At 46.0% G+C, this 25,981-nt stretch overlaps 1 protein-coding gene across 1 annotated transcript in view; it reads right to left on the bottom strand.

Annotated features, from left to right (window-relative positions):
• The window catches only part of LOC125712464 (syntaxin-1A), a 76,131-nt gene extending 50,427 nt beyond the window's left edge, over positions 1-25,704 (bottom strand). The window contains exons 1-3 of the mRNA XM_048982497.1: positions 25,540-25,704; positions 11,995-12,072; positions 5,150-5,249 (exon numbers count right to left, since the gene is read on the bottom strand). Coding sequence (XP_048838454.1) covers positions 5,150-5,249; positions 11,995-12,072; positions 25,540-25,569 — 208 coding nt within the window. The 5' untranslated portion in view covers positions 25,570-25,704. The remainder of the gene's footprint in view (positions 1-5,149; positions 5,250-11,994; positions 12,073-25,539) is intronic.
• Positions 25,705-25,981: the final 277 nt, after the last annotated feature.

The raw sequence follows: 25,981 nt of genomic DNA, 5'->3' as shown, positions 1-25,981 counted from the left end.
CAGCATTGAATGCTGCTTATTTCATCTTTGTTAGAAAACTGCAATGCTGTGCTTCATGTCTCGTGTGAATCTCTGGTAGTATTTGGCAGTTTCACGCATTCCTCAGCAAGAATTTATCATCAGACTGTTCTCTTCATTTTCATAGCAGAAGAGTTTCACAAGAATGCAAAAATTACAACCCAGAAAGTGTGTGTGTGTGGGGGGGGGGGTACTCAAATATTTCAGTTTCACATGTGGAGCACAGAAAAGAAGCGGTTAGTTCACGGGTCAAGGTGTAGGAAGGGACACATTTAAAATCTGGACGTGCCTGCATTTTCAACATGATCCGGTAATATTCCAATCTGTACGTTCAGAGGTTACTGTGACCTAAACTGAGGAGCTGGTTGCTGAAAACAGATGGACATTCAGATCTTCAGGCTATCGCAGAGAACAACTAGTTCAATCTCGGAGGAATTTCAAGTCTCTGAGCTGCCCGTATAAAATATATCCATTCATTCACCCAGGTATTCATCTTCCATCCGCTTATCCTGGATAGGTGGGGGCGGGGGAGGCGGGGTCCTATCCCAGGCAGCATAATAAAATATATCCTCATATGAAATATTCAAGCTCTATAAACCCAAGGCCATCAGCAATGTCATCTTAGTTCATATGACAACAACAACACGATGTCACCTTCCTCAGAAGCATATTAATTTTACTAAGCAGGAGGAGATTTCAAAATATTTTATTTCCATATTGTCAAGATTAAAAATGACCTATACTGTCCCATAAACACACACTCCAGATACCAACAAAATAAGAATGCATGTAATATTCATATAGCGAGCAAAGCACCAAATACGTTGTTTTTCATATTATGTTTGCCAAAAAAATTTGCTACCGATATGGGACAATCCAACAAGAAAAGTCAATATGGGTTCAGTTTGCTCCAGTCAAACTGACGTGATTACAAGCTCAACTGGTACTTTCAAGGTCCATCGGGCTCAGCCCAGAACACCTGAGAAAAATTGCCAGAGTCAGCCAGTAGGCCTGATTATTAGTGCCATTAAAGTAGAGGGGGTAGAGCAGGAACTGAAACAAAATCCCAGTTATGACATCATCTCTCACAGCTTCTCCGATGTTCACTCTGTACCCCCATATTCCACCTTCCCTCAACCTGATTGGTGTATAAATCTCATTGCCACCAAATCAGCCATAGCATTAAAACCACCTGCCTAATAGTGTGTGGGTTCCATGCTCTGAGCCCTCATAATTTGGCCCTTGTCAATGTCGTCCACATCCTTACAGTTGTCCATTTTTGCGGATTTTTCCCTCATTTTTCCAGCACATCAATTTCAAGGCCTGGCTGTTCGCTTGCCTAATATATCATGGCACTCATGACGAATGCCATTGTAACGAGACAATCAATGTTATTCATCTCACTTGTCAATGGTTTTAATATTATGGATCACCGATGTATGGCACCTGTTGACGTAAGGCTGGACTTCGACTAAAAGCCATTCCAATTCTGGTCAAAGCCACCCCTCCCCTCCCACCCCCCACTAAGAAAAGGTGAAACCAGCTTTCTGGGTCTTTGAAGCTTCACTCCTACACACAGCTATTCAAACACACCCACAGAGCCTCTACGCCAATGTGCGATGAATGTTTTCTGGACTAACCGTTGAGTGCTATATCCAATTGTTGTGCAACAAAAGGGTTCTTCAGAAAATGTTGTTGGAAAACATCTTGCGCAAGAAGGGGGTTTAGGCTATTTGTAGGTAATAAACAAGATACAGACCAACCTAAAGTGTATCTTCTATAAGGAGAGGTTTCAAAAATAGAATGGAAATCCAGGTTTTTCCAAAGGGGTTAATGTATTTGCATATGTCCGATTTTAATCAGCATGCTGCCATTGCTTTTTTATTCCAGTCTCTTGTCGTTTGGGCAAAGTAAATATAGATGTATTAGGGGGCGGTGGGAGAATGGGCCCAGGCATTTTCGGCTGGGGTGTGTGGGAGGCAGGACAGTAATTGGAAAACACCAGAAAATATCTCTGCCACACACTGAGCATACAAAAGAAGATGAGGAGAGGAGCTGGGGGAAGCTGGGCGAACACAGCACTTGTTAACTACGATACAAGGGGGGAGTCATTACTGACTGGAAAATGGTGTTTAAAAGTTCCACACGGGGCGGGGGGGGGGGGGGGGGGCAGCAATAACGGCATATTGGCTTCTCCTTTTTTGACCCTTGGTTATTGGGAAATGTGCAAGTTGTCAATGTTCAAAGGGGGCGGGGGATCGGCTGGATCTGGAGGAGATTCTAGCGGGGGGGGGGCACCCCTTTTACTGTTGTTTCCCATCACTCACAGGGGTGTCTGCCTATATGTGTGACCTTTGACCTTCCTCCTTATTCCCCCCAATTCCCCCATGGCCCCTGTGCCGGCCTATCAGGGCCCTGCAGCTTGGAGAAGGCGCACATTAAAGTAAAATACGGCCCATCTTTCTGTCACAGCACCCCCCCCACCGGGCTCTCAGATAATAGCCGTGATTTATGTCAGCACTGTGATAAGAAGGCGGGGCCTTGGGTGGGGGAGCATGGAGATATGTCAGGGGGAGAAGGACTGCAGGGCCTCCCTCTGGAAGCAGGCCCTCTCGCATCCTCTCAGAAAGCAGTGACGATGTTCTCCATCGCGGTGTGACCCATCCTGGGCCCACAGAACCACACCACGCTACCACGGCGACTCTCTTCCTCTTCGCATCTTACACGATAAACGATTAACATATCAAGTCAGCTGGCCCATACTGACATCATATAAAAAGCGAAAGAATGCAAAAAAAATTAAAATACTTGAAAAATTACCCATTTAGAATCAGGTGGACATTGTTAACACGATACAGCACACAGTGCACAACTAAATGTGTCCTCTGCATTTAACCCATATGTGACATCGTCACATAGCAGGGGGCAGCTAATTCAGCGCCCGGGGAGCAGCGCTTGGGGGCGGTACCTTGCTCAGGGTACCTCAGTGGGGCCTTGCTGGTCAGGGATTCGAACCTGCAACCTTTCGATTACAAGTGCGCTTCCCAGCCACCACTGCCCATCATACTTACGCCAGACCAACCCAATTATGTTCTAAATCTTTTAGGGCCCCTGTCACTCAGGAGCCCTTGGAATCGTCCTAACTGTCCCCCTTTACGGCGCCCCAAGTGCCTGTCTATGCGGTTTCAAGAATAAATCAGCTGCTCAGCTAAAGAACACATTAAAAGTTTTATGACAGACTCCATGTCACTCTGGGGACTGTCACAGCACTGTACAGGTGAACTTGCAACTCCACTGTTACCGTGAGCGTAGAACCTTGCCAGTTAAACTTCTACTTACCCGATAAAAGATTCTCAATAACTACAATCTTATACAGTGTATTGTGAATTCCAACAATTGAACTATGCCGAATATGAGACCCCCGGGCTACAACCCTGATTTTCCTCCGCAAAGCCCCTCCATGCTTCCATCACGGGCAGCCATCAGTCTGTGAACATGCTGCGGGAGCCTCCTGGTCGTCCATTATCTAAGTGAGGAGTCTGAACAACCTAAATTCAATGCAGAATTACGCAAGTTCAGAACAGCAAATGCCAAAAGCACTTAAGGCTGGTGGGGCCCGTCCCACTATTTATAAAACCACTCCGCTCTGTTACCTCCAATACGAAATTTGTCTAAAAACAGCATGACGTTTCTCAAAGTCACATCAATAGCCGCAGCCATAATAATGGATATAGAAGACTGAGTCCTCTTCAGCAAAGACCCCTTTTGATAGACGGAAAATGAAATGATTTGCCCTCCTCCAAATCCCTTTCTGAAAAGCAATAAAATCTCATAAGAAAAGAAAGCCGGCACAAACAATGAAATCCGACCCTAAAGTGAGGGCAAGGCTGTCACTGGTTTCACCAGCCCTTGGATTATGACGGCAAAGGGGTAAATTGCTTTGCCCGTGCAGGAGAGGACACCGGGATCAATAAGCACCTGCCCGGTGAAACGGTGCAAGGGTGACAAACGGTCCCATTGTAACTTTTCTGTGGCGCTGATTAATGGCCCCTCGTTTAGGCTCGGTGAAGCACAGACTCGGCCACGTCTGCCAGCACCCGCCATCTCCTGGGCAGGGAGAAAATTTGCGAGTAGCCACATCCCCCAGAAGCATCTTCATCTACAGTACAGAGCTCTGTCCTCTTCACTTCTCACTACTGCCTGGCGGTCTTGACGACGAGCCGATATCCACCAAATGAGTGGCAGTTTGAGCTCCCACCAGGATCTGCGACCAGACGACCCCCATAAAAGACATGGATTCTGCCACATCCAAACTAAAACCTCATACCGAAACTAACAGCATCACAGAAACTGGAAGCGCAGCCACAGTCTGTATCTGACCTATGCGCCTCCAATTTGTGTGCTCGTTATACCACCCACTTCTCGTGCTGTGAGTCACGTTGATACCATGCAGGAGAACTAAGTGCTAACATTGGTGGAACGACGCAGTTCCTAAATTTGGCAAATCGGGGGCTTTTATGCACCTGGAAGGGTCAACAAAACTTCTTCATGTTGCAGTTGGCCAAGATAAACCCTTGTTACTTTCAGCAACACTTACCTCGGGCGTACAAGGCCGATACGAATCACGATTATCAAACGACTTAACCCAGACGTGACCCATGAATGAAGCTCTAGTTAACAACCAACAAATGAATGCACTCACGGATTCTGAGAGAGCCAATATACATCCATCCATCCCCATCCATCCATTTTCCAAACCGCTTATCGTACTGGGCCGCGGGGGGTCTGGAGCCTATCTCGGAAGCAATAGACTGAGGCATGGAACAACCCAGGATGGGGGGCCAGCCCATCGCAGGGCACACTCACACACCATTCACTCATGCATGCACACCTACGGGCAATTTAGTAACTCCAATTAGCCTCAGCATATCTTTGGACTGTGGGGGAAAACCGGAGGAAACCCCACGACGACATGGGGAGAACATGCAAACTCCACACACATGTGACCCAGGCGGAGACTCGAACCCGGGTCCCAGAGGTGTGAGGCAACAGTGCTAACCACTGCACCACCATAGAGACTGAATGCCAATTTAGAGACTGAATATGATCAAAACCAAGTATGCAATCTTACTTTCATCCGGGTTAGGCGCAGCTAGGATGGCACTGTGCTTCCTCTTCACATCCTCCACCTTCTCAGAGAGCGCCTCGATGTACCCCCGGATCTCCTCCACCTGTAGATCGAGAATCCAACGTCGTCAAATAAAAAGAAAGCACTTCATATTATGGGTCTGTTCTGCTCGGACATGAATTGGTGCAACATCATCACTTGTAACCATAGCGATGAAGCCTTCCTGAAAACGGAGCTTAAGCTGCCATTCGACACAACGCAGTGGTCTTCAAAAACATTCTGTGGTAAAAATTTTAACCTACTTAGAACTGTGTATGTTAAGGTCTGTACCAGCCAGCAGGGGTTGATGGTCCATATTCAGACACGGCATTGTCAAGATGGCCCCCCCCCCACGACCTCACCGCGAACCCAAAAGGTCACGGCGGCAGGGGGTGGCTGGGTTCACACACACAACTAGCTCCGCTAGCTCTCGGAATTCCTCACTGCTGGCGTTTCTCCAACGTCTGAGCTGAAGTCTTATTCCTGCCATCTGCCTGCTTATTGTCCTCCGTTACTTAGGTCTATGCTTTGAAGACAAATCTGGCTTTTCATCTGGATGAAGATGACTGACGTCAGTATCAGGACAGCCTTGTTTTTGCCTTCTTGGTGTCTTCGCCTGGATAATGAAATACATTCCGAATTTTCAATCATCAGTGATTCCTTAGTTACTTATGACATATTAAACGGTAAAAGGTCCCAAGTTCTGGTGCATTTTCATTTGCTGCAAACCCCTGTTACACTACAAAGTCTTCCTGTCTGTCAAATACGGGCCCGACTGAGGTGGAAATGGCACTAAAGGTGGGAAGACACCCCTAGAGATCAGAAGGGCTTGAGTATCAAATTAGCATCACAATGTATTAAAGCCACTGCATTAAGAAGAGAGGACACCAAATGAGCAGGGCAGCCCTATTAAAGTCCAATAACAGAGGATGACAGACCCTCCGCTTGCAAGGCGAGCCCTCCGCCATTACGGGTCCCGGAGTAACGTCCTCTCATTCTCATCTCAGCTGCCTATTAGCTACTCAACTGTCCTGCTAATTAAATCTGCATTTCTCTAATAAACTCTTGATTGGTTTTCTCCAATTAGTTCATTAATGCTTGAAGGCATTACTAGCGCGAAGCTCAGGGTTGGGCTTTCTGGCAAGATATTCAGTGCGCCTCTGAGACCATTTCTTGGGAGCTGGACTGTGAGAAACGGCATTTCAAGAGTTAAAGGGGAAAATTCTTGAGGGGTGGGTCTCGGGAGTCAGGCAGACCATCTTGATGACCTCCTTATCGTTTGATCTACGTGTCGCACACCTATGGGGAGCAAAATGCTAGACCAGGGGGGCCCAACCTTTTTTAACTCAAAATCTACTTTTCAAGTGGCCAGTGTGCAGAGATCTTCCAGTTCAAATAGGGAGCCATAGCTATTACTCTTTTACTCTATTATTACTCTAGCTGCTACCTTTCTACATAGTTAACATGCATACAGCAAATCCAGACAAATCCAGGTAATTCTCCAAATTGAAAAAGCGTAAATGAATGTATTTCTCTACCTTAGTGGGGCCGCTGGCACTGGGAAGATGCAGTTGGGTAAAGACTGCTGAGCTGCTAACTGACTTTTCAGTTCTCGCACCTTTCGGCTGCGTGTGGCTGTTTTTTTTGCAGGGAACTCGGTCTCGTAGCTTTTGTGCATCGTTTTGAAATGCCGCTCCAAATCGCCCTTCTTCATTAAAGCCACGCTTGCATTGCACATAAGACATATGGACTTTGAATTTGAGTAAACAAGAAAATAATCCTCTTCCCGCTCTGAATGAAAATGATGCGTTTTTGATCTTTTGGCTTCTGACCTGTTTACGGGCTAAAGGTTTACAGTACACGATTAGCTGCACACTGAAAAATGGGCGTGCACGTGCACGGACGCTTGCAAGTTGCAACGCATTTCGCGATCGATTGAGAATTACTCCGAGATCGACTGGTGGATCGCGATCGACTGTTTGTGTACCCCTGTGCTAGACCATCTGGCTACCGTCTCCATCATGTCATTGACCTCCCACTACACCCAACCTCCAACCAGAAGTGCCTGATGCATTACACTCTGCACCATCCCCTTGCTGGAGGTAACACCTGTTTGTAGACACCCCCCCCCCCCCACAGCTGCCAGCCCAGACCCACGAGTTATCGCAAATGAAATACTTGACCCATCCATGAATCCATTCCAGCTAGCGTGCATGCCATCTCATTATGTTGACATACTCTCGTTTGCTGTGTGCCTGGCGATTTTGTCGAAAGGCAACACAATATTTGCCGCTCATATAGCTGATAATCTTACTGAAGCAGCCAGACTTCGTATCACTGAAACCACAGCCTGCATGTCAGGGCACCGATAAGGACGTTACAAAGGCACCCCCATGCTTGGAAAATAACTGCAGGAATCAAAATCTGTATTCTCCAAATCTTTGAAGCCAAATGTCCAGTTCACCACTTATATTTCAGTAAAGCAAGAAGACAGAGAGCCAGACATTTTCTTTATGACACAATGGTGGGGGGGGGGGGGGGGGGGGGGAGAAAACGTCAGTTTTGAAATAAAGTATTTTCTGGCATTTCTCTCCATCGGAGAGACGGTTACTTTGCCTTTTTCAAGTTGAGAAGTCAGACAGCTATTCAGCTGAAAGCTGTCAGATGTGTGTCCATTTCAGGGCCAGTGGGCTTAAACACATTAAAGCGGAACGCTTCCCCTTATACGTCACTGTTAATACCACCTCACAATGCACATGTCAGTAACAAAGGCCCTTCTCTCCGTAGGACAGTAGCATTAGCCACCGGCCTCGTGACGCTACGGCTCACAGTGACAACATTAGCATCTCGGCTGTCGGCTCCCCTGCTTTAGACCACAGGACTTTCCTAATTAGAGGCTTCGCTGCCTCGAGAATGTAATTGCTGTCTTCTGCTAAAGCTCAGAGGGTTTTTTTTGGTGTTCACCTATTTGCCAGAAGCTGTGTTTTGTTTTTGTGGAAAGTCAGGAATGTCACCATCATGACAGCCGGGCATGTGGGAGGCCAGTGCGGCTCTGTGTTCATATTTACATCTTCTGGCGCACACATGAGTATATATATATATGTTTATTTGTTTGGGCATGTGTGTTTAAGCAGATCTGCAGCTGCGTGAGCATGTGGGTAGGCGTAGGCGAATCTGCGCAGCCATGTTACAATTCACTGTAGAATGGACTGCCGAGACCCGGGACTCAAGGGGGTGTGGGCGGCTGGGTGCTGAGATGATGCGAGCCACGTTCTTCGCGGGAGGGGGAGAGTGGGTGGGGTGTTGACCGCGGGCCCCGGTGGTGGCAGCACGCATGCGGGTGGGGGGTGGCTAGTCTCACGCCTGCCTGCTGGGGCAAGTGGCCTAGTGCTCAGAGACAGCACTCAGTAGTGATGAGGGCACAACAAACGCCTCAATACCAAACAAGCAAACGCCACAATGCCGAACAAACGCCACAATGCCGAATGAGCAACATCATGCTGAACGACAAAATGCTGAATAAATGACACGATACCAAACAAGCAAACATAATGCTGAACAAGCGACACAACAGTGGTGGGCAAGATGGCCAAAATGTCATATCATGATATTTTTGGTTAGAATCACGATCCACAATATAAATCTTAATTTTTTTTACTTAAAAACCAATCAAATTGGAATGTATGTAGTAATGTTAATTAACCATTTAAACTCATTCCGATGATAGTTGGAGTGCTGCCCATTCCCCTGTATTATAAGTTAGATGTGGATAGTGGGTCATCATACGGCCGGCAGTGCTGCCCATTCCCCTGTATTATAAGTTAGATGTAGATAGTGGGCCATCATACGGCTGGCAGTGTTACCCATTTCCCTGTATCATAAGGTAGATGTGGATGGTGGGCCATCATACGGCCGGCAGTGCTGCCCATTCCCCTGTATTATAAGTTAGATGTGGATAGTGGGCCATCATACGGCTGGCAATGCTGCCCATTCCCCTGTATTATAAGTTAGATGTGGATAGTGGGCCATCATACGGCCGGCAGTGCTGCCCATTCCCCTGTATTATAAGTTAGACGTAGATAGTGGGCCATCATACGGCTGGAAGTGCTGCCCATTCCCCTGTATTATAAGTTAGATGTGGATAGTGGGCCATCATACGGCCGGCAGTGCTGCCCATTCCCCTGTATTATAAGTTAGATGTGGATAGAGGGCCATCATACGGCCGGCAGTGCTGCCCATTCCCCTGTATTATAAGTTAGCTGTGGATAGAGGGCCATCATACGGCCGGCAGTGCTGCCCATTCCCCTGTATTATAAGTTAGATGTGGATAGTGGGCCATCATACGGCTGGAAGTGCTGCCCATTCCCCTGTATTATAAGTTAGATGTGGATAGTGGGCCATCATACGGCTGGCAGTGCTGCCCATTCCCCTGTATTATAAGTTAGATGTAGATAGTGGGCCATCATACGGCTGGCAGTGTTACCCATTTCCCTGTATCATAAGGTAGATGTGGATGGTGGGCCATCATACGGCCGGCAGTGCTGCCCATTCCCCTGTATCATAAGTTAGATGTGGATAGTGGGCCATCATACGGCTGGCAGTGCTGCCCATTCCCCTATATTATAAGTTAGATGTGGATAGTGGGCCATCATACGGCTGGCAGTGCTGCCCATTCCCCTGTATTATAAGTTAGATGTGGATAGTGGGCCATCATACGGCTGGCAGTGCTGCCCATTCCCCTACACCTGTTACACTAAGTGATACTCCTGCTAACGACGCACTATGGCCACTTTCAGAAGTCTTGCGATCAGTGTATATTATTTACTATGGAGCTGGAATGTAAATGCGACTGGATGTTACTCGATAGAATGCAAGTCGACGGATACCTGTATATCATCCGACCACTGACGAATAATCAACTTTCTTGAGAATTTTAATTTATAGCTAAGTTTCTATAAAAGACCTCACACTGACTTAACCAGGCTTAGGGCTTTACCACTGTGCCAGGATTTTTAGCTTTGATTTGTATGTAAATGGGTTTGATTGTAACCTTCATATTCATGTTACAGACACTCTGAACCTCATTACCAGAATCCACCTGGCCTGATGACTGGCATCTAATAACATTGGCTCCTACAAGACAGTTAGAATACAAAAGCCTGCGTCAAGAGCTAATTGTGACCGACTAATTTTAAGCTAATACTAGGCAGCCTCCAGCACAGTGGGGTCAGATCTGGCCCCTCTCCCCTTTAGAGTTTGTGATATTTACCCTCTTTTCTGTAGGGTTTATTTTGGGTTGTCATGGTTGCTTCCTCCAGTTGTGTCTGTAACTGAATGAGTGCGTGTGTGTGTGTGGGTGCAAGAACATCAATAGTGACAGCCCTCCGATGCCCGAATAGGTAACTGGCACGTGAAAAACGATGAATGGCTTTAAACTGCTAATGGTGATGCTTTTATAACATATGGTCCACACATGCTATAACACCGGGACCCACTATACAGTCCCTGATTGTATCCATCTCACAGACCTGTGCTTAATGGGAACTGCCGCATCACCCTCTGGATCGATAACTGGCTTAAGGGCCAGTGTCACCCCCGCACTGCGTGCGTGTGCACACAGAGGACAGACACACACACACACACACGCACGCACGCACGCACGCACACACACACACACACACGAACACAGAGGACACACACACACGAATACAGAGAACAGGAACAGACACACACGCACACACGAACACAGAGGACAGACACACACACACACACACAGAGAACAGACACACACACACGCACACACAAACACGCACACAGAGAACAGACACACACACACACGCACACACACACACACCCTATGCATGTACTCTTTCCACAAAGTCCCAGCTCTGGGTTATTATTCCCTGAACCGCTGAACCATCAGTACTGCAGAGTGTAGAAAGTGGGTCAAAGCAGACTAATCTAAGCTTTGAATCACTCATAAGCGACAGGCCTGAGGCTCCAGGACGCGTCTGAAGCTCGTGGGAGGTGTACTTACACAAAAATGTGCTGAGGGCAGAAGCAAAAAATGATTGGTTCAGAGTGATAACCAATCAGATTATGGAGGAGGTAGGTCCAAGAAATCAAATGTCCTGGTCACGTCTCCTTTAGTTGCTTGGACCCACATCCTCCATAATCTGATTGGTTATCACTCTGAACCAATCATTTTTGCTTCTGCCCTCAGCACATTTTTCTTTAAGTAAAACACCATGAGCGTGTCTGAACCTCTCCCAGGGCTTGATCTCTCACTCTGGACCCCTGTCCCCTAAAAACCTTACTACTGCTCACTGACACAGAGAACTTCATTTGACGCTATTTTCCTGGGAATCCATGGCACCAGTGCATCACACACAAATACCCACAATGGGCCTGGTTGAGGTATTCTGGGTATACTGTGGTATTCGGAAATCCTGCCGGCAAAATTTGCCAATCAGTAAGCTTGGCAGCATAATTATTATAAAAACTAATGATTGCCCTCTCCCTCCCGCAAAAAAAGGGAGGTCCACCCATTGATCTGACACCATTTATCCTCCGCATAAACTGGAAAATGATTCTGCTCAGCGTCAGCCCAGGACCCAATCTCACTAAATCCAAGTGTACTGTAAACCTGCAATAGCTATAAGTTACGTCACCTGCACAGAGACGTACAGGACGCTTGGCTATAAAGAGGCATGAGGCTTCGCAGAAGTGTCTGGATTTCCCTGCGTTAATATTTCCCCCATCCATAAAATGACAACAGTCCATGACAAAAGCAAACGACGCTGCCTAACCTGCTCAAAGAACTCGTCCATGAAGCGGTCTTTGTCCAGGCTAACGGCCACCTCATCATCCTCATCACTTTCCTTGCCCTGGGGGGGGAGGAAAAAAAGGAAGATGTGAGATTAAGCAAACAAACAATCACGTCGCACGACACGGAACAGGGTGGCCAGCCAGAGCTAAAGTGCAGAGCCGCAGACCAGCGAAACGAGCACAGAGCGCTGTGGCTTCCAGCTGGTTCGGCGACGGGAGAAAACGCAGAAATCAATACCTGCCGCAAAGAATCATGAGCCTGGCACTTTAAAAAAAAAAAAAAAAAGGTCAGCTGTTAAGAAGACAAATAGGTACAACACTCCGTTATGGTGTATATGGGGATCCATTCAGGCTCGTGCTGACAGACACTAAGGCTAATTAGAAACAGTGACTGTGCTGTACTCTTAGTCCGTTACGACGTCGAGAAGCCCGTGAGGGCTACCGGATAAAGCCTTTGATCCGGAACGGTTCCATCAGCACTAATAAATTAATAAACCATGCTGTAATTGCCATTAAACCTAGTAGTTACTTCAAGCCGAACCACACAATTCTGTACGCAAATCAAACTTGTTCCCTACATTATGAAAAAAAAGACGTCAGCTTCAGTCCATTTTTAAATACAGATTCAGCTTGACCAATTAAACGGGAAATTACTTCGGTAATATGAGTGAATATATTTTTCCCCACATAACCGCACAGGCCTGCAGCAGAGAATCTTGCATCAATGATGCCTTTATTCGGCATCCACAGTCAGTTCAGTTTCAACTACGCCACTGTAATTTGCCTCAGAAATGCCGGCGAAGAATTTTTTATTATTTTTTTTTTTATTGCCAGCTGATTACTTCGCAGACAATAGACGGTTCTCTCCGGAAAAGGGCTCGTGATCTTTTGACGCACACACTTCAAAGGCATCCCTTCATCGGCGTCGCATTGCTCGGTGGCTGTTAGTCATCGTCGACTTTACTTAGCGCTCCGCAGTTCACGGTCCGGGAAGGATTCCCGAGGCCTCACCAGAACGGGACTCAATTCACTTTAGCTACGCTTAAACGGGTCGCATCTGAGAATGTCCAACGCCATGCAAAATCGAGAGCTCCGTGAAGGATCATCTCGACCTTTCCCTTCCACTTCTGGTTGTGTTTAAAGGTATTTATTCCACGCTGCCTTGCGTTTTATGCCGTCTGTCTTGGCTTTAGATGTTCATGTCCTTGCATACAATTTAACATCTTCCAGCTGACCATGGGTGTCGTTAGGTCTGATCGCTCAGGGCTATAGCCCCAAGTGTTTTAGTCCCAATGCCAATTGTCTTCAAAACAAAGGTCAAGCCCCAAGTAAACTTGACTTAGCCCATAATCTTTTCAATAGGTAGAAATGCCCCTGCAGCTGACAGAGAGGATACAGGAGCTCATTGAAGCCCACACTGGCTGTGACGCAGCCAACCAGCTAATCACCAGTTTCACCCACATGATGGTAAAGGGGCAGGGCTACAAGGACTCAGGCTCTAATGTCTCAGGAAGGCGCGTCGTTTTCTTGTGAATAGTTCATTTCTGTTGCAATGTAAGCAGCAGAAACATGGATTAATTGATGACGACTTCAGTGGGGTTTTTCCTTTTTCCATAGGTTGTTCAGTTGAAGGTACCCGTGTACACCAGTGCCCCCCAGTTCGGGTCCTGGAGGGCCAGTCTGCGAAACAGTTTGTAGATTCCCCCGCTCAGACACACCTTATTCAGCTCACCAGCTAATTACCAGGTTTAGTAGGTATGTCTGAGCAGGGAAATCCGCAAACTGTGACACAGACTGGCCCTCCAGGACCGGAACTGGGGAACCTTGGTGTACGGATATTTAAGGCATGGCTGTAGCCAACAAGAGTCATTGGAGTGCTTCATGAAACAGTACACAGAATTTAGTAAGCAAATGCTACAGTATGTTCGTCTTTAGTGCTATTCCTTATATCATTTTTTTTTTTGCTGACCTAGACTGAATTTGACGCCCACCGCTGAATCCGCAGTATGGAACACAGTACAGATTCCAGTTGTTCCACACACACACACACACACACACACACACAGATGATCTGCGATTATAAAAGCCAATCATGGTGTGTCAGCACTGCTTCTGGCTACACGCAGAAGATAACCCGAGGTCACCTCAAACAACTGACAGTCTGGGAGAGAGACGGAATCAGGATTTCAAAGAAATGAGACATCAGGAACGTTCCGGAGAAGCTCCCCCCCCCCCCCTCAACAGGTGGTCTGACCTTTATGATGATTTGACTGGGGCCTCAGTTATGAAAACGGAAGGTACAAAGGGATCATTGGGGGGGTACTGCAAAGCAAAGAGGGCAGCGCAATGGAGGGAAACAGTCCCGGCTTTCTCACTGACATGTTCTAAATATTAAGATGTGTCTCCCTTCTGCAGTATTTCAGGATGGGGTGAAACGGTCCCATCCATCTTCTAGCCGCCTCTCCGGGGGGGGGGGGGGGGGGGGGGGTTGGGAAACAATTATCCAATTTCGTGCCATGAAATTGCTGAGAATACAGTAGCTCTCCCAACATGCCCTAACTCACACGCAAACACGCACACTGCCCAGTCAGTCACCTGGCCAGCCCATGTGCCGTACATTACCGCCGGCCATCGATCCGGACTGGACGAGACAAAAAGGAAAACTAGAAAAACACCGGGGGGTTAGTAAACAGACAAATAAACGGCGTGAAATGCAAAGACATTGATTGGCCTGTTACAGCCCAATGCTGCTAGACTCCGCAGAAGCAACCAGGCAATAATTCTCTCTGTTCCTCTGCAAGAATTCTGAAAAAAAATCCAGGATGGTGATGTCATATAAGGATATCTGGGACAGGCCTTAAAACCTCAGCGGGACCTCAGTCAGGTAACAAGGCCATGGTCTCCGGGTCAGTCTCCATCACCTGCTTCCTGAACCCACCCTAAACGGGCACTCTGCCAGGCGGAGCGTGGAGTCAGCCGTAAGCAGCGTCCTGCCTGGCAGCTGACTGGACTGGTGCCTCTTTGTTTCCCAGAGGGCTCCCGCTGACAAGGCCACCTCCGTATACACTTTACCTGGCCAAGATTCACATTTAACTCTATTCACAATATTATACATCACATTATACTTCAGCAAACACTCACAGACATAACTCACAAATACATCAACATTTTTATGAACATTTACCTTGCTGATGTTAAATGAGAACCACCCATTCTGTGACACTCTGTGTTTATAGCCCTTCATGTTCTACATCATCCATCCATCCATCCATTTTCCAAACCGCTTATCCTACTGGGTCGCGGGGGGTGCAGAGTCTATCCCGGAAGCAATGGGCACGAGGCAGGGAACAACCCAGGATGGGGGGCCAGCCCATCGCAGGGCGCACACACACACCATTAACACACACATGCACACCTACGGGCAATTTAGCAACTCCAATTAGCCTCAGCATGTTTTTGGACTGTGGGGGGAAACCGGAGTACCTGAAGAAAACCCCACGACGACATGGGGAGAACATGCAAACTCGTGACCCAGGCAGAGACTCCGGGTCCCAGAGGTGTGAGGCAACAGTGCTAACCACTGCACCATCATGCCGCCCCCCACTCACAGACATATAACTCACAAATACATCAACATTTTTATGAACATTTACCTTGCTGATGTTAAATGAGAACCACCCATTCTGTGACACCCTGTGTTTATAGCCCTTCAAGTCCTACATCATCCATCCATCCATCCATCTTCTAACCGCTTATCTGGGAATAGATGGTGGGAGGTACAGCCTGAGCCGTGTAGGTTGAATGCACACTCAAACTCACAGTTATGCGTCATGGGGACTCGGGACACCAAGTGCAGGGTGGGTATTGCAGAACATGGAGGGGGGCGTCTCCCCTCAGCACTTGATTACCCCCGGACTGCCTCATGCTGATTGCCCTTCGCCGCTGTGCCACGGCCTCCCAACAGGGCCATCCTGTCACACAGGGCACGATGGGCAATTTAGCAATGGCCATTATCCTAACTGCGTGTCTCTGGCCTGTGGGAGGAAACTGGAACACAGAGGGAAACCGGCGTGACAGGGGCGTGAAATCCCCCCCCCCCCCCCCAACAAACACACACACACAGAGCGGCTGGCATTCACACCCCCGAGTCTGGAGGTGTATAGACATCCATTGAGTGACCATGCCAGCTCAAAGGATGGAATTGAGATGGTTTCTTCCCCATGTTTGGCCACTGTGGGTCGGGGGGACGACGAGCAAGTCGTGCCCCCAAAGCCAGAGCTGCCGTACAAATCCCATCACAGCAGGCAGCCACACGACATGAACTCAATTAGCCACACCCTTCTCACCGCTCTGCTCCGGCTCCCCCCACTCTGCTCCACACGAGCCCATCTCCAAGCAGGGCATGGGGCTACACACACGCCATTTGGACAAAAACCACAAAAAGCACCAAGCATGATGCTTGAGGAATGTTGGCACGCACAAGCTGCGTTAAGGGAAGGGCTGACTCGGTAGGTGGGTATACCAACATACCATATTACACCATATAACTGCGCACTTGCACTTCTCAGACTCTCATACATTTCTCACAATTTTAGGTGGGTATACAGTAAATCCACATTTTTTTTTTTTTTTAAATAAAAGGTGTGTATGCACCATATAGTTACATATACCCACCTATACACCAATGCTGAGCAGTCACAGGTTTAACAGTAAAACAGACACTAAAATGTACTCTTTTATATATGCCATTAATAATTATATATTCACACACAAATAAAATGATTCAATACATTTTAAAAAGGTATTATTTTGTAGTCATTACCTTAATATAGTTAACATCTAGATTAGCAAAGATTAGTAGAATCAGGAGTTATATAATTTTATGGAACTGAAATGAATAAGAAGCAACCTGTATGAATGCAGAAAGCAGCCAGGAAGAGGGCAGACGTAAGAACGTTATAAAGGCGATGGCCTCCTAAATGCTTCTCTCTCCAGCCCACTGCTCCTCCGATCCTTAAGAGCTTCTAAAATTAGACTCAGACAGAAATGGTGGCCAAGGAAATTAATAACGCAGTTCCACGTCCAGCGGACACCAGGAGGCGCTGTGTCTACCAGCTGAACGTGCCCGGGAGGCCGATTCCGACTCTCCGTGTGGGACGGCCTTTCCAAGGGGCAGCTGTACACCGTCCCATCCGAAGCCAAACCACAATGCGAGACGCCGAACGGAAACACTTTGATTTCGCAACCATCGATGACATGGAAGATTTGCCTGACGGACAGGAAAACCTCCCATCTAACCCACAAACATGGAGCTCATTCTAGGGATATACTGCAACAAGTCTAGATGGCTGCTTCAAATCTCTACACAGTCTAGATTAGCGTTTCCCCAACTCCTTGGGGACCGCCCAACAGCTCGGGAGTTGGGAGGGAGCAAAAACGTGGACTGTCTGGCAGGGAGCTGGGAGGAAGCAAAAATATGAACTGTCTGTGGGGTCCCCGAGGACCAGATTGGGAAACGCTGATCTAGATCAGCGTCTGTGCATCAGTCTGGTTCCCTCACACGCCACACTGCACTGCAGCAGTACACAGAGCACATGTGCTTTACACATCACTCTCGTCGGTGAGGGTGTCAAAGAAATGTTGCCATTTCTGGACATAAAGATGTGCTGGAAATACGAAATCCCTGCTGCTCATCCACGAGGCTTGGGGATCTCCATCAGAGAGCAGAGTGCTACTCGTGGAGCCTGGTGACCGTGGGAGGGTGAGCAGTCCACCGGCGTCCCACTTCCAGCGAGGCACACCACTGCTGTTAGCTGCCCCAGATGCCTGCTCCACTTCGGAGAGCACATACCTGGGAAGATGAGCCTGAGGGGATGAAGAACCGTCCCATAACTTTCGCACCAAGAGATAACAGCATGAAAAGTAGCGGTTCTTGCCATCGTGTACCAGCTGTTCCTTGTATGTAGCTAAACTGTTTAGCGTGGTACAGAGGTGGATCCTTCAGGTTCAGAAAGTACAAATCCAGACCAAGATTTTGTTTCAACCAACCAATGGAGTACTGTGTGACCGTGACTCTTAATACCAGAGTTAGGCAGCCCTGATCCATGAGTGTCGGTATCCAGCAGGTTTTACATCCTACCTGATGAGGTACTATCTGCCTGGGATCAGATGTGGTTCATCAGAGACCAGGTAGGATGGAAAACCTGCTGGATACCAGCACTCCAGGGTCAGTGCTTCCTTCCCCGGCTTTATACTCAACAGAATTTTGGTAGCAGATCCCAGGAGGATTATATGGCTCTAGACAACAAAACAAAAACCCCATGTAACTCCATTAACTGCCTACCACAAAATGCCATGAGCTGGAAGATGTAATACTCTCAAAGAAACATTAAGTGCACAGATTAATGTCATGTACTCTGATTTTCATGCAACTGGGGGGGGGGGCTGGTGGACAAAATAACAGAAATAGCACATGAAAAAGGATTTTACCTTTGATGCAACTAAATCACAATTACAAATGCACTTACAAAAGGTGAGTCATATACAGCTGAATACCAATTAGCAGCATGTGTCAGCTGTACAGAAGGTCGGAAAAGCACTTTGGTAAGTGAGGCCGTCAAACGGCATGAGAGGGTAATAAAGTCACGAAGAGACTGAAGAGTTCGAAGAGTCCGAACTGTAGGCGCATAACTCATAAAACCAAGTAAATTCATTAATGTTCTAAGGGATGCAGTTCCAACATTCAAAGACAGCATATATCAATGTTAAACAGGCTTTGTCCTGATTTGTCCTGTGATTACACAACATCCAACAGTCACAACATCAAAACTCACTGAAAAGGGTGGGTGGACACTCACCTGGACAGCCGCCTCAGAACATAAAAGTACAACCTCATAAATTGCCAAGAAACCAAATCAGCACCTCTGGGACCCAGTCACAATAAAAAAATGTATGTTATGAAGTTCATAAGGCTGGGATTTATGGCAGGGCAAGTGCTCAGAAACCACTTATATCCAAAGCAAATTCACAATCATGCATAATCTGGTGCGTCGGGCGCGAAACCAGGACCCCCAAAGCGGAGTGAAGAACTTAATGATCTAATGAGTCATCTCTCACCTTTTTAACTGCGTCTGGATGGGTTTACGACTGGAGAAAGCCAAAGGATACCTACAGCCCATAATATCTGATGGTTCTAGGCAGCTGTCTCACCGGAGGCATCAGCTCCAGCGATTGCTCGGGATGGTTGTATAACAGGCAAGGAATCTGAGGCCATTCTACAGAACCACGGTCACCCTGTGACACAAGCAGCCCTCCTTTATGCCGTCTGCCTCTTCCAGGACGGAGATGCCATCTTGCAAAGCACTTGAACTAATTGTTATTGTACTTTAATGGGAATTTCAGCACATTCCCATTCCCTTCATCCCAATGTGAGATGAAGGCTTTTCTTTTTGACGATGGGTCTCATATCACATTATGAAAAGTTCAGGGTGTGAATGCACCCCAAGAAGACCTGAAGCCCGTAGATTTTTCCATCGTTTATTTCCCTATTCCCTTTACCCATGTGTTCTTCAGCTAAAATACTAACTATAAAGTTGAGTACATTTTGTTTCCCTTTTACAGGTAAAAAACGTTCACTTCTAAGCAGTGCCCCTGGGATCTGAAACATAATGGTGGAAGCACAGCACATGATATACTTTGGATCGGACATATGCCTATTTTGCAAAAATTGTGCTAACCTGCCCCATTCGTAAACTGCAGTGACTCCCAACCCGGTCCATGGGGACCCACAGACGGTCTACATTTTCACTCCCTCCCAGCCCAAAACTACTAATACACACTGCATTCTCCATCCATCTATCCGTATCTTTAATCATCATTAATCTTCCAGTTCAAAAGAAGTCTTTCTTCATATTCCACTGCTTTCAGTGGTACACGTGACGACGTGATTTGATCTCACTGCTGATGTGCAGTAATGTGTTCTTAGAAGCGCAGTGAACTGAAATCAAAAAAGTGGAAGGAAAAAAAAGGTACAAATAAACTGCCAAAGCATGAACTTCAATGAATCCTTGTTGACAATGTTCAGGCGTATACCACATAAAACAAACACCGCAGGAGTTAGAAAATACTGAATGGTATCTTAATTCTTTCCAAATAACTACAGAGATAAAGCGACATGAGATATATTTGGTCACACCATCCCACTGTGTCACACTAACAATTCAACCCAGGAGCAGATCTGCAGGACACTATATCAGGTAAAAAATATGGGAAGCCGCTGTCAGAACACATAAACCATTTTTTTTGTGTGTTTTCTAGAGTGCATAGTTTGCGGGATGTTTCAATAAAGATGAACTGGCAATACATTCATTTTTCAGTGCGGGTCAAGATGTTGGACTTACCTGTTCATACAAATGCTAATTCACGGCTGGACAACTACAGAGACGCGAGTATGATACCATAAACCAGGAAGGTACCCATCCGCCTGAAGTCTGCAACTGTGTGAACAATATCTACGTGACCCCCATCATGAGGCACAAAACACCAGGCAGCAGCACAGTGACGAGCAGGGGATGCGTTATGACGTCTGGCAAGCACAACTGCCACACACCAGCAGGGTTAGAGGTTCGAATCTCACCTCTGCTCTCACTGTGTGTGTGTGTGTGTGTGTGTGTGCGCGCGTGCGTGTTCCCTTCCGTGGTTAGGCTAACTGACATAATCTGAAAATGCACACTGACATCCCACCGGAATCTGTAGTGAAAACCCAGCGGAATCCAAAAAGAATCTGTTTAGTGAGATAAGCATCACCTTCCAGTTCACGTCCCATGATGTTAATTCGGCAGAACAGAAGCACAGATGTGTCGCAGAAGCCACTGTGTCATGCACAGGACAATAAAATAAACTCCAGGCAACCTTCACCACCAGTTAAAACAAAGAAACTCCACTTGTGTTTAGCAGAATAGAGCATCTGATACAATCACGACACAAAAGTATTTAGAAGTAATTTACCTTGCATTCTGTTGCTTAGCCGTCTGTAATAAAGGATATACAATTCCCACACATTTAAACAAAAATTCTAAATCTAATTTACACTAAATATTCAAAGACATTACAGCAACAACCCTTCTGGAAGAACTATAAGTACCGAACCGATCCACTTCCACCTTTTAAAAGCACTTTTTACTACTTTGATCCTTCAAAGAGAATTCGAGAGTAGTACTAGGGAGCGAGTAACATCTGTTAAAAAAAATATGGGGTGGGATTTTGCTAACATGGGGGCGGTCCACACCCAGACGGGAACCGCCATGCTTCTACAACAGCTGGGCTCAGCAGCACGGCACTGATCCCAATGACCTTCTCCACTATGAGCAGGAATGCTAGCAGGTTCTGCCTCCTGTGGGTACTGAGCACGAAACTAACCGGAAACCAACGGAAAACCATATGCTTGATCCATTTGGGTAGCGAACTGCACATGCCTCGGGCTAATTACTCAACTCCCTCCTCTAGCCTTGTGCTGGTCATCCGCCGCCTGAGGGAACAGCCCTACAAAGGCGGGGGTGGAAAAGAAGTAATTAGATCAGGGGGAAGATGATGTACTAAGCATTCCAGGGGAAGGGAGTGCAAACCCCAGGAAGTGCTTTAAAGATGCGGCCGACCACTAGGCGCATTAGCAGGACGACACCTGAGGTCCACAGATGGCTTGGGGCCTTGTCGCTCATACACCTACATGCTGAACCTACACACTGCAGCTTGGGACGGCTCAACAGTAGCCAGCAAGCTATAACACAAGGACAATAAAACTCCGCTGGTCATTTATGGGCGCTAAGGTCCTTGTGAGCTAGAACAATCTGGCATATTTTAATCAAATATTTCAATAAAAGTGGCTGTTTGGGACATTACAAGTCCTCTGATAATAGCCAATAACCTTGTAAAACCGTGGGAGGAAATGGCAACGTTGCAGAGCATCTGCGCAGCACCTTGCAAAGAACCCTTAGTCCGGTACAATCCTTCGCTCCTTAACTTTTCCACCTGCAGCATGTTCATTTGTATACAGTTGTACCCTTTAGGTCATCGTACAAAATGAGTAGCTAGACTGAAACACAAGCATGCGGTCAACTCAGGTCCTGGAAGGGAGAAGGCTTTTCTTCCTCGCCGGAGGGAACTGCACAGTTAAACCCATCGCCTTCGATGAAGCAGTTTACCTGCCCTCCCGCGCTCCAGCAAACAGAGTTATACCAGAAGCTGGGCAGAAATATATATATATAAAATCACAGGAACTCAATCCCAATACAGTATCTAACGACTGAGCTTCACATTTCTCGCAAAAATTCCTTTGTGAATATTCCGCATGCAGGAGAGAATTATCATTTCTTAGAAAGGAATATCTTCCCACACTGGTTACTCATGTATTTGGTTTTGAAGTTGACTTTGAAGTCGATCACGGGCGGGATAAATGCAAAATGGATAGGAAATGAAAGACAAACGGCATGGAATTCTGCCTCCGCTTAGGGTTATAACAGCTACATCATTAATGCAAAGACTTACAAAGACTTGGTGTGCCATTTTGCGATTCCATCCACGATAAACCTCTTATCTCTGGCACTTATGTCAGCAGCCTATCAGGTAATTTATATATATATATATATATATATATATATATATATATATATTTATATATATATATATATATATATATATATATATATATATATATATATATATATATATATATATATATATATATATATATATATATATATATATATATATATATATATATATATATATATATATATATATATATATATATATATAAAAAATAAAGTTGCGGACCAGTTCCTTAAGAAATCCCACATGGCACTCCACTGTTGTACCCTGAGGGAAAAAACGCTGAAGTTGAATTTGTTCCGTAAAATATCCATCTGTATAAGTGGGTAAGATGCTAAAAATATACTGGAACTTGTACAATTCATTCTGGACAAAGCCTGTTTAACAGTAATGTCACCTAGAATAGCATATAGCTGCCTGCCACACTTCCCTTAGTGCCAGAGAGGACATAATCTGCACAATCATTCACTTTTCCATTGCCTACGGCTATTTATTTAATTGAGCAAATGCCATTTTAGCATTTCATTCAGCAGTACGGATATACTGCTCCTCTGGAGATTTAAACTAGAAACGTCTCCAGTTTCTCATATTTTATGAAGATGTTTGGGTGAGTAAAGCAGGCTTATGTAAGGTACGTATAATGATGTTTATTATGCAGCGTGTTTCACTTTTTTTGTGTTCATTCATTTGTGGGATTTCTTATGCATCTACAGGAACTGCACCTGAATAGGCTGAGCAGAGATTTCCATCATCCTCAACCAGAAGTCTTTACAGCCCCCATCACTTTCCAGCGCTCCACATGGCACCTGTACATTTTCTAAACCCATGTAAGTTGATTTTTAAACAGTAATAACCGCCAGGCCACAGATATCAATATCAGAGCCTGTGAAAAATGACTCAGCTCGCAGACATAACCAAACGAAAATGACTGCTCCATCCATCTGTCTCTTACCTACCAGACGGCAAGATCAGCGCGGCTTAATGTCGCCTTTATGAGGGTCTGGTCACTCATCACCACACCCAGGTAACTGTCAGTCATACACACACATCAAGCAACACTGCACACCATCCCCGTTCAAACAGCCCTCTGTGCTGAATCTGGTCATAATGGTCTGCCTCACTGAGTCACCTAAAAGGTCCTACATGTGAACTCCTAGGTGTGTCCATCAACAGCCCTCCTTGGGGTGTGGGGGGGGAGCGGGTTGCACAATGGCATGGGGGGTGGTGCCAGGATTCAGGGCGAGCCTACAGGCATAGTTCAAACAGTCAATATATAGCATGCAGTGAAGATGGAACATATAGCCTATCATTAGAGTGCAAAAACAACAGGAACATATTAATGAGTCCCTATCCCCACCAGAACATTAATATGAAGCCACTCCGTTTTTTCATTGTGGACCTTTATTCATTTTCTAATAAACCAACTAGGATTACGTTTTTTAATCACCCTTCATTTGTATGATAATACGTGAGAAACTAAGCAAGCAGAACATTATGAAGACCCAGGAAAGCCGATGTGACGTTTTCCTCAGTACCCACCAATGGTTCAGCTGGAATGAGATGGAGCTGACGGGAACATTAGGGAATGGCCTCGGGAAACGATCAGCGCGCCTCTGGGAATTAATTACTGCCTCCGATCGGGGGGAGAGGCTACGGGCTTACAGAAGGATGGATCCGAGTGTGATTTTAGTATCGTTTCAGGCAGATTAGGCATGTCACCCGTTTAGCATCCAGTTATTAAATGCAAGAAGTCAGCGCACGATTTCAGTCACGCATGTAATACGTATATATATTACACTCGGTTTTGCCACAAGTCATTCCCCTAAACGATATACTTATTTTATAATCAGTGAATAATGAAAATTCATATTAATAACTGAAGAAACGCCTTTGCAATAGCTATCTTCATCGTTACTACAAGTGAAACTTATTTGTACTCGTCGTAATAACCGTAAGCGGATTTGTTTAAGAAAACCTCAAACATACCATGACGAAACAAGGACATTGCTGCACTTAATAGTCGTAAATTACGATCTCAAATATAGTTGTAGGTGGTTATTCAAGAGTTGACTATCTTGGGTTAGCCCTGACTCGATTTTGATAAAAATCAACACATTGGTATATTGGTGTGACAAGAAGCCACGCGTGTATTTGTTAAATTGCCTTCGCGTGTTGCTATTCATTACACGAGAATCGTTAGGATCAGGCGATAAACATGTACATGACTCAAAATCTTACGGGAAACCCCCCAGTGACCATTTTTTCCAATATATGTGCCAAGTTATTATTTACATGGACATAATGAGCCGACGCCTTAAACGTTCAATCTGCCACTACATCTTAAAAAATGAATGAACGCGAAAGTAGCTGTGCGAATCGGGCTTTAAAACAGCGCTCACACTCTCACTCTTGCAGGTTGTTCCTTTCAATAGGAACCAAGGAATCAGCAGCGACGTCAAAAATTAAAATAATACAAAAGAAAAATACTGTCGCGCTGGCAGACTGATATACAGTTAATAATCATTGTCGTGTCACTGCAAATGAACAACAGTTGATGTTTTATTAACCGGAGACACTGATAAATCTACAATAATCCCTTTCCATATGGTTTCAGCCACCGAACCTAATTAACCCCCGGAAAGATTAAACACCAAGCTAAATATTTATAAACATGAAAAATAGATTTAAAAATTACCCGTTTTACAAAAGTTAGGGAATAAAGCGTATGCTAATTACAAAACAAAAATAACCAGATACATTTGTTGGATTATCTGCATCTCCCCCTTGGAAAACAGGTGTAGCTGATGCATTTGTCTAAATATTACACAGGGTGCGTTCAGCAGCGATCCTGGTAACAGCAAACCACCGTTTGCTTCAGCTGCGCTCAAAACTTAAAATCGGATTAATCCGGTGCAACTTACAGCTCGGAGCTCGTGCGTGCGATCCTTCATGGTGCAGATATGAGTTGTGCGGCAGTTTGCCTGGTCCCTTCTAACAGAAAGATGATGCTGACCGTAATCTCCACTCGCCTTCTCTTATTTCCTTTTTGTCAAATCACTAAGGTGCGGCGGCGCGCAAGGGGTGTAGAAGCGGCGGGAGCGCGCCTCACGCTCCATCCAGCGAGAGCGTCATTTTCCCATTTTCATTCTCGTCGTAAAGAACGAAAGGCGGCGCGATCGGAAATTAAAAGGCTGATTCAGTATTAAACTTCTACCACCTTCGACCACATACATGATGATAATTAAGATATATATCGTAGGAGTCACGTGGACTTAAATTGCGATTAATATTGCCTATAATGACAGGGAAACGAAGGCCATATCTTAGGGGCGTGTGTAGTCCGTCATTAGAGCACGACTCCGT

This window comes from Brienomyrus brachyistius, chromosome 18 (assembly GCF_023856365.1).
Source record: "Brienomyrus brachyistius isolate T26 chromosome 18, BBRACH_0.4, whole genome shotgun sequence".
NCBI classification, from domain to species: Eukaryota; Metazoa; Chordata; class Actinopteri; order Osteoglossiformes; family Mormyridae; genus Brienomyrus; species Brienomyrus brachyistius.
The sequence above is the reverse complement of the archived record's forward strand: the minus strand, read 5'-3'. Positions and strand labels throughout refer to the sequence as shown.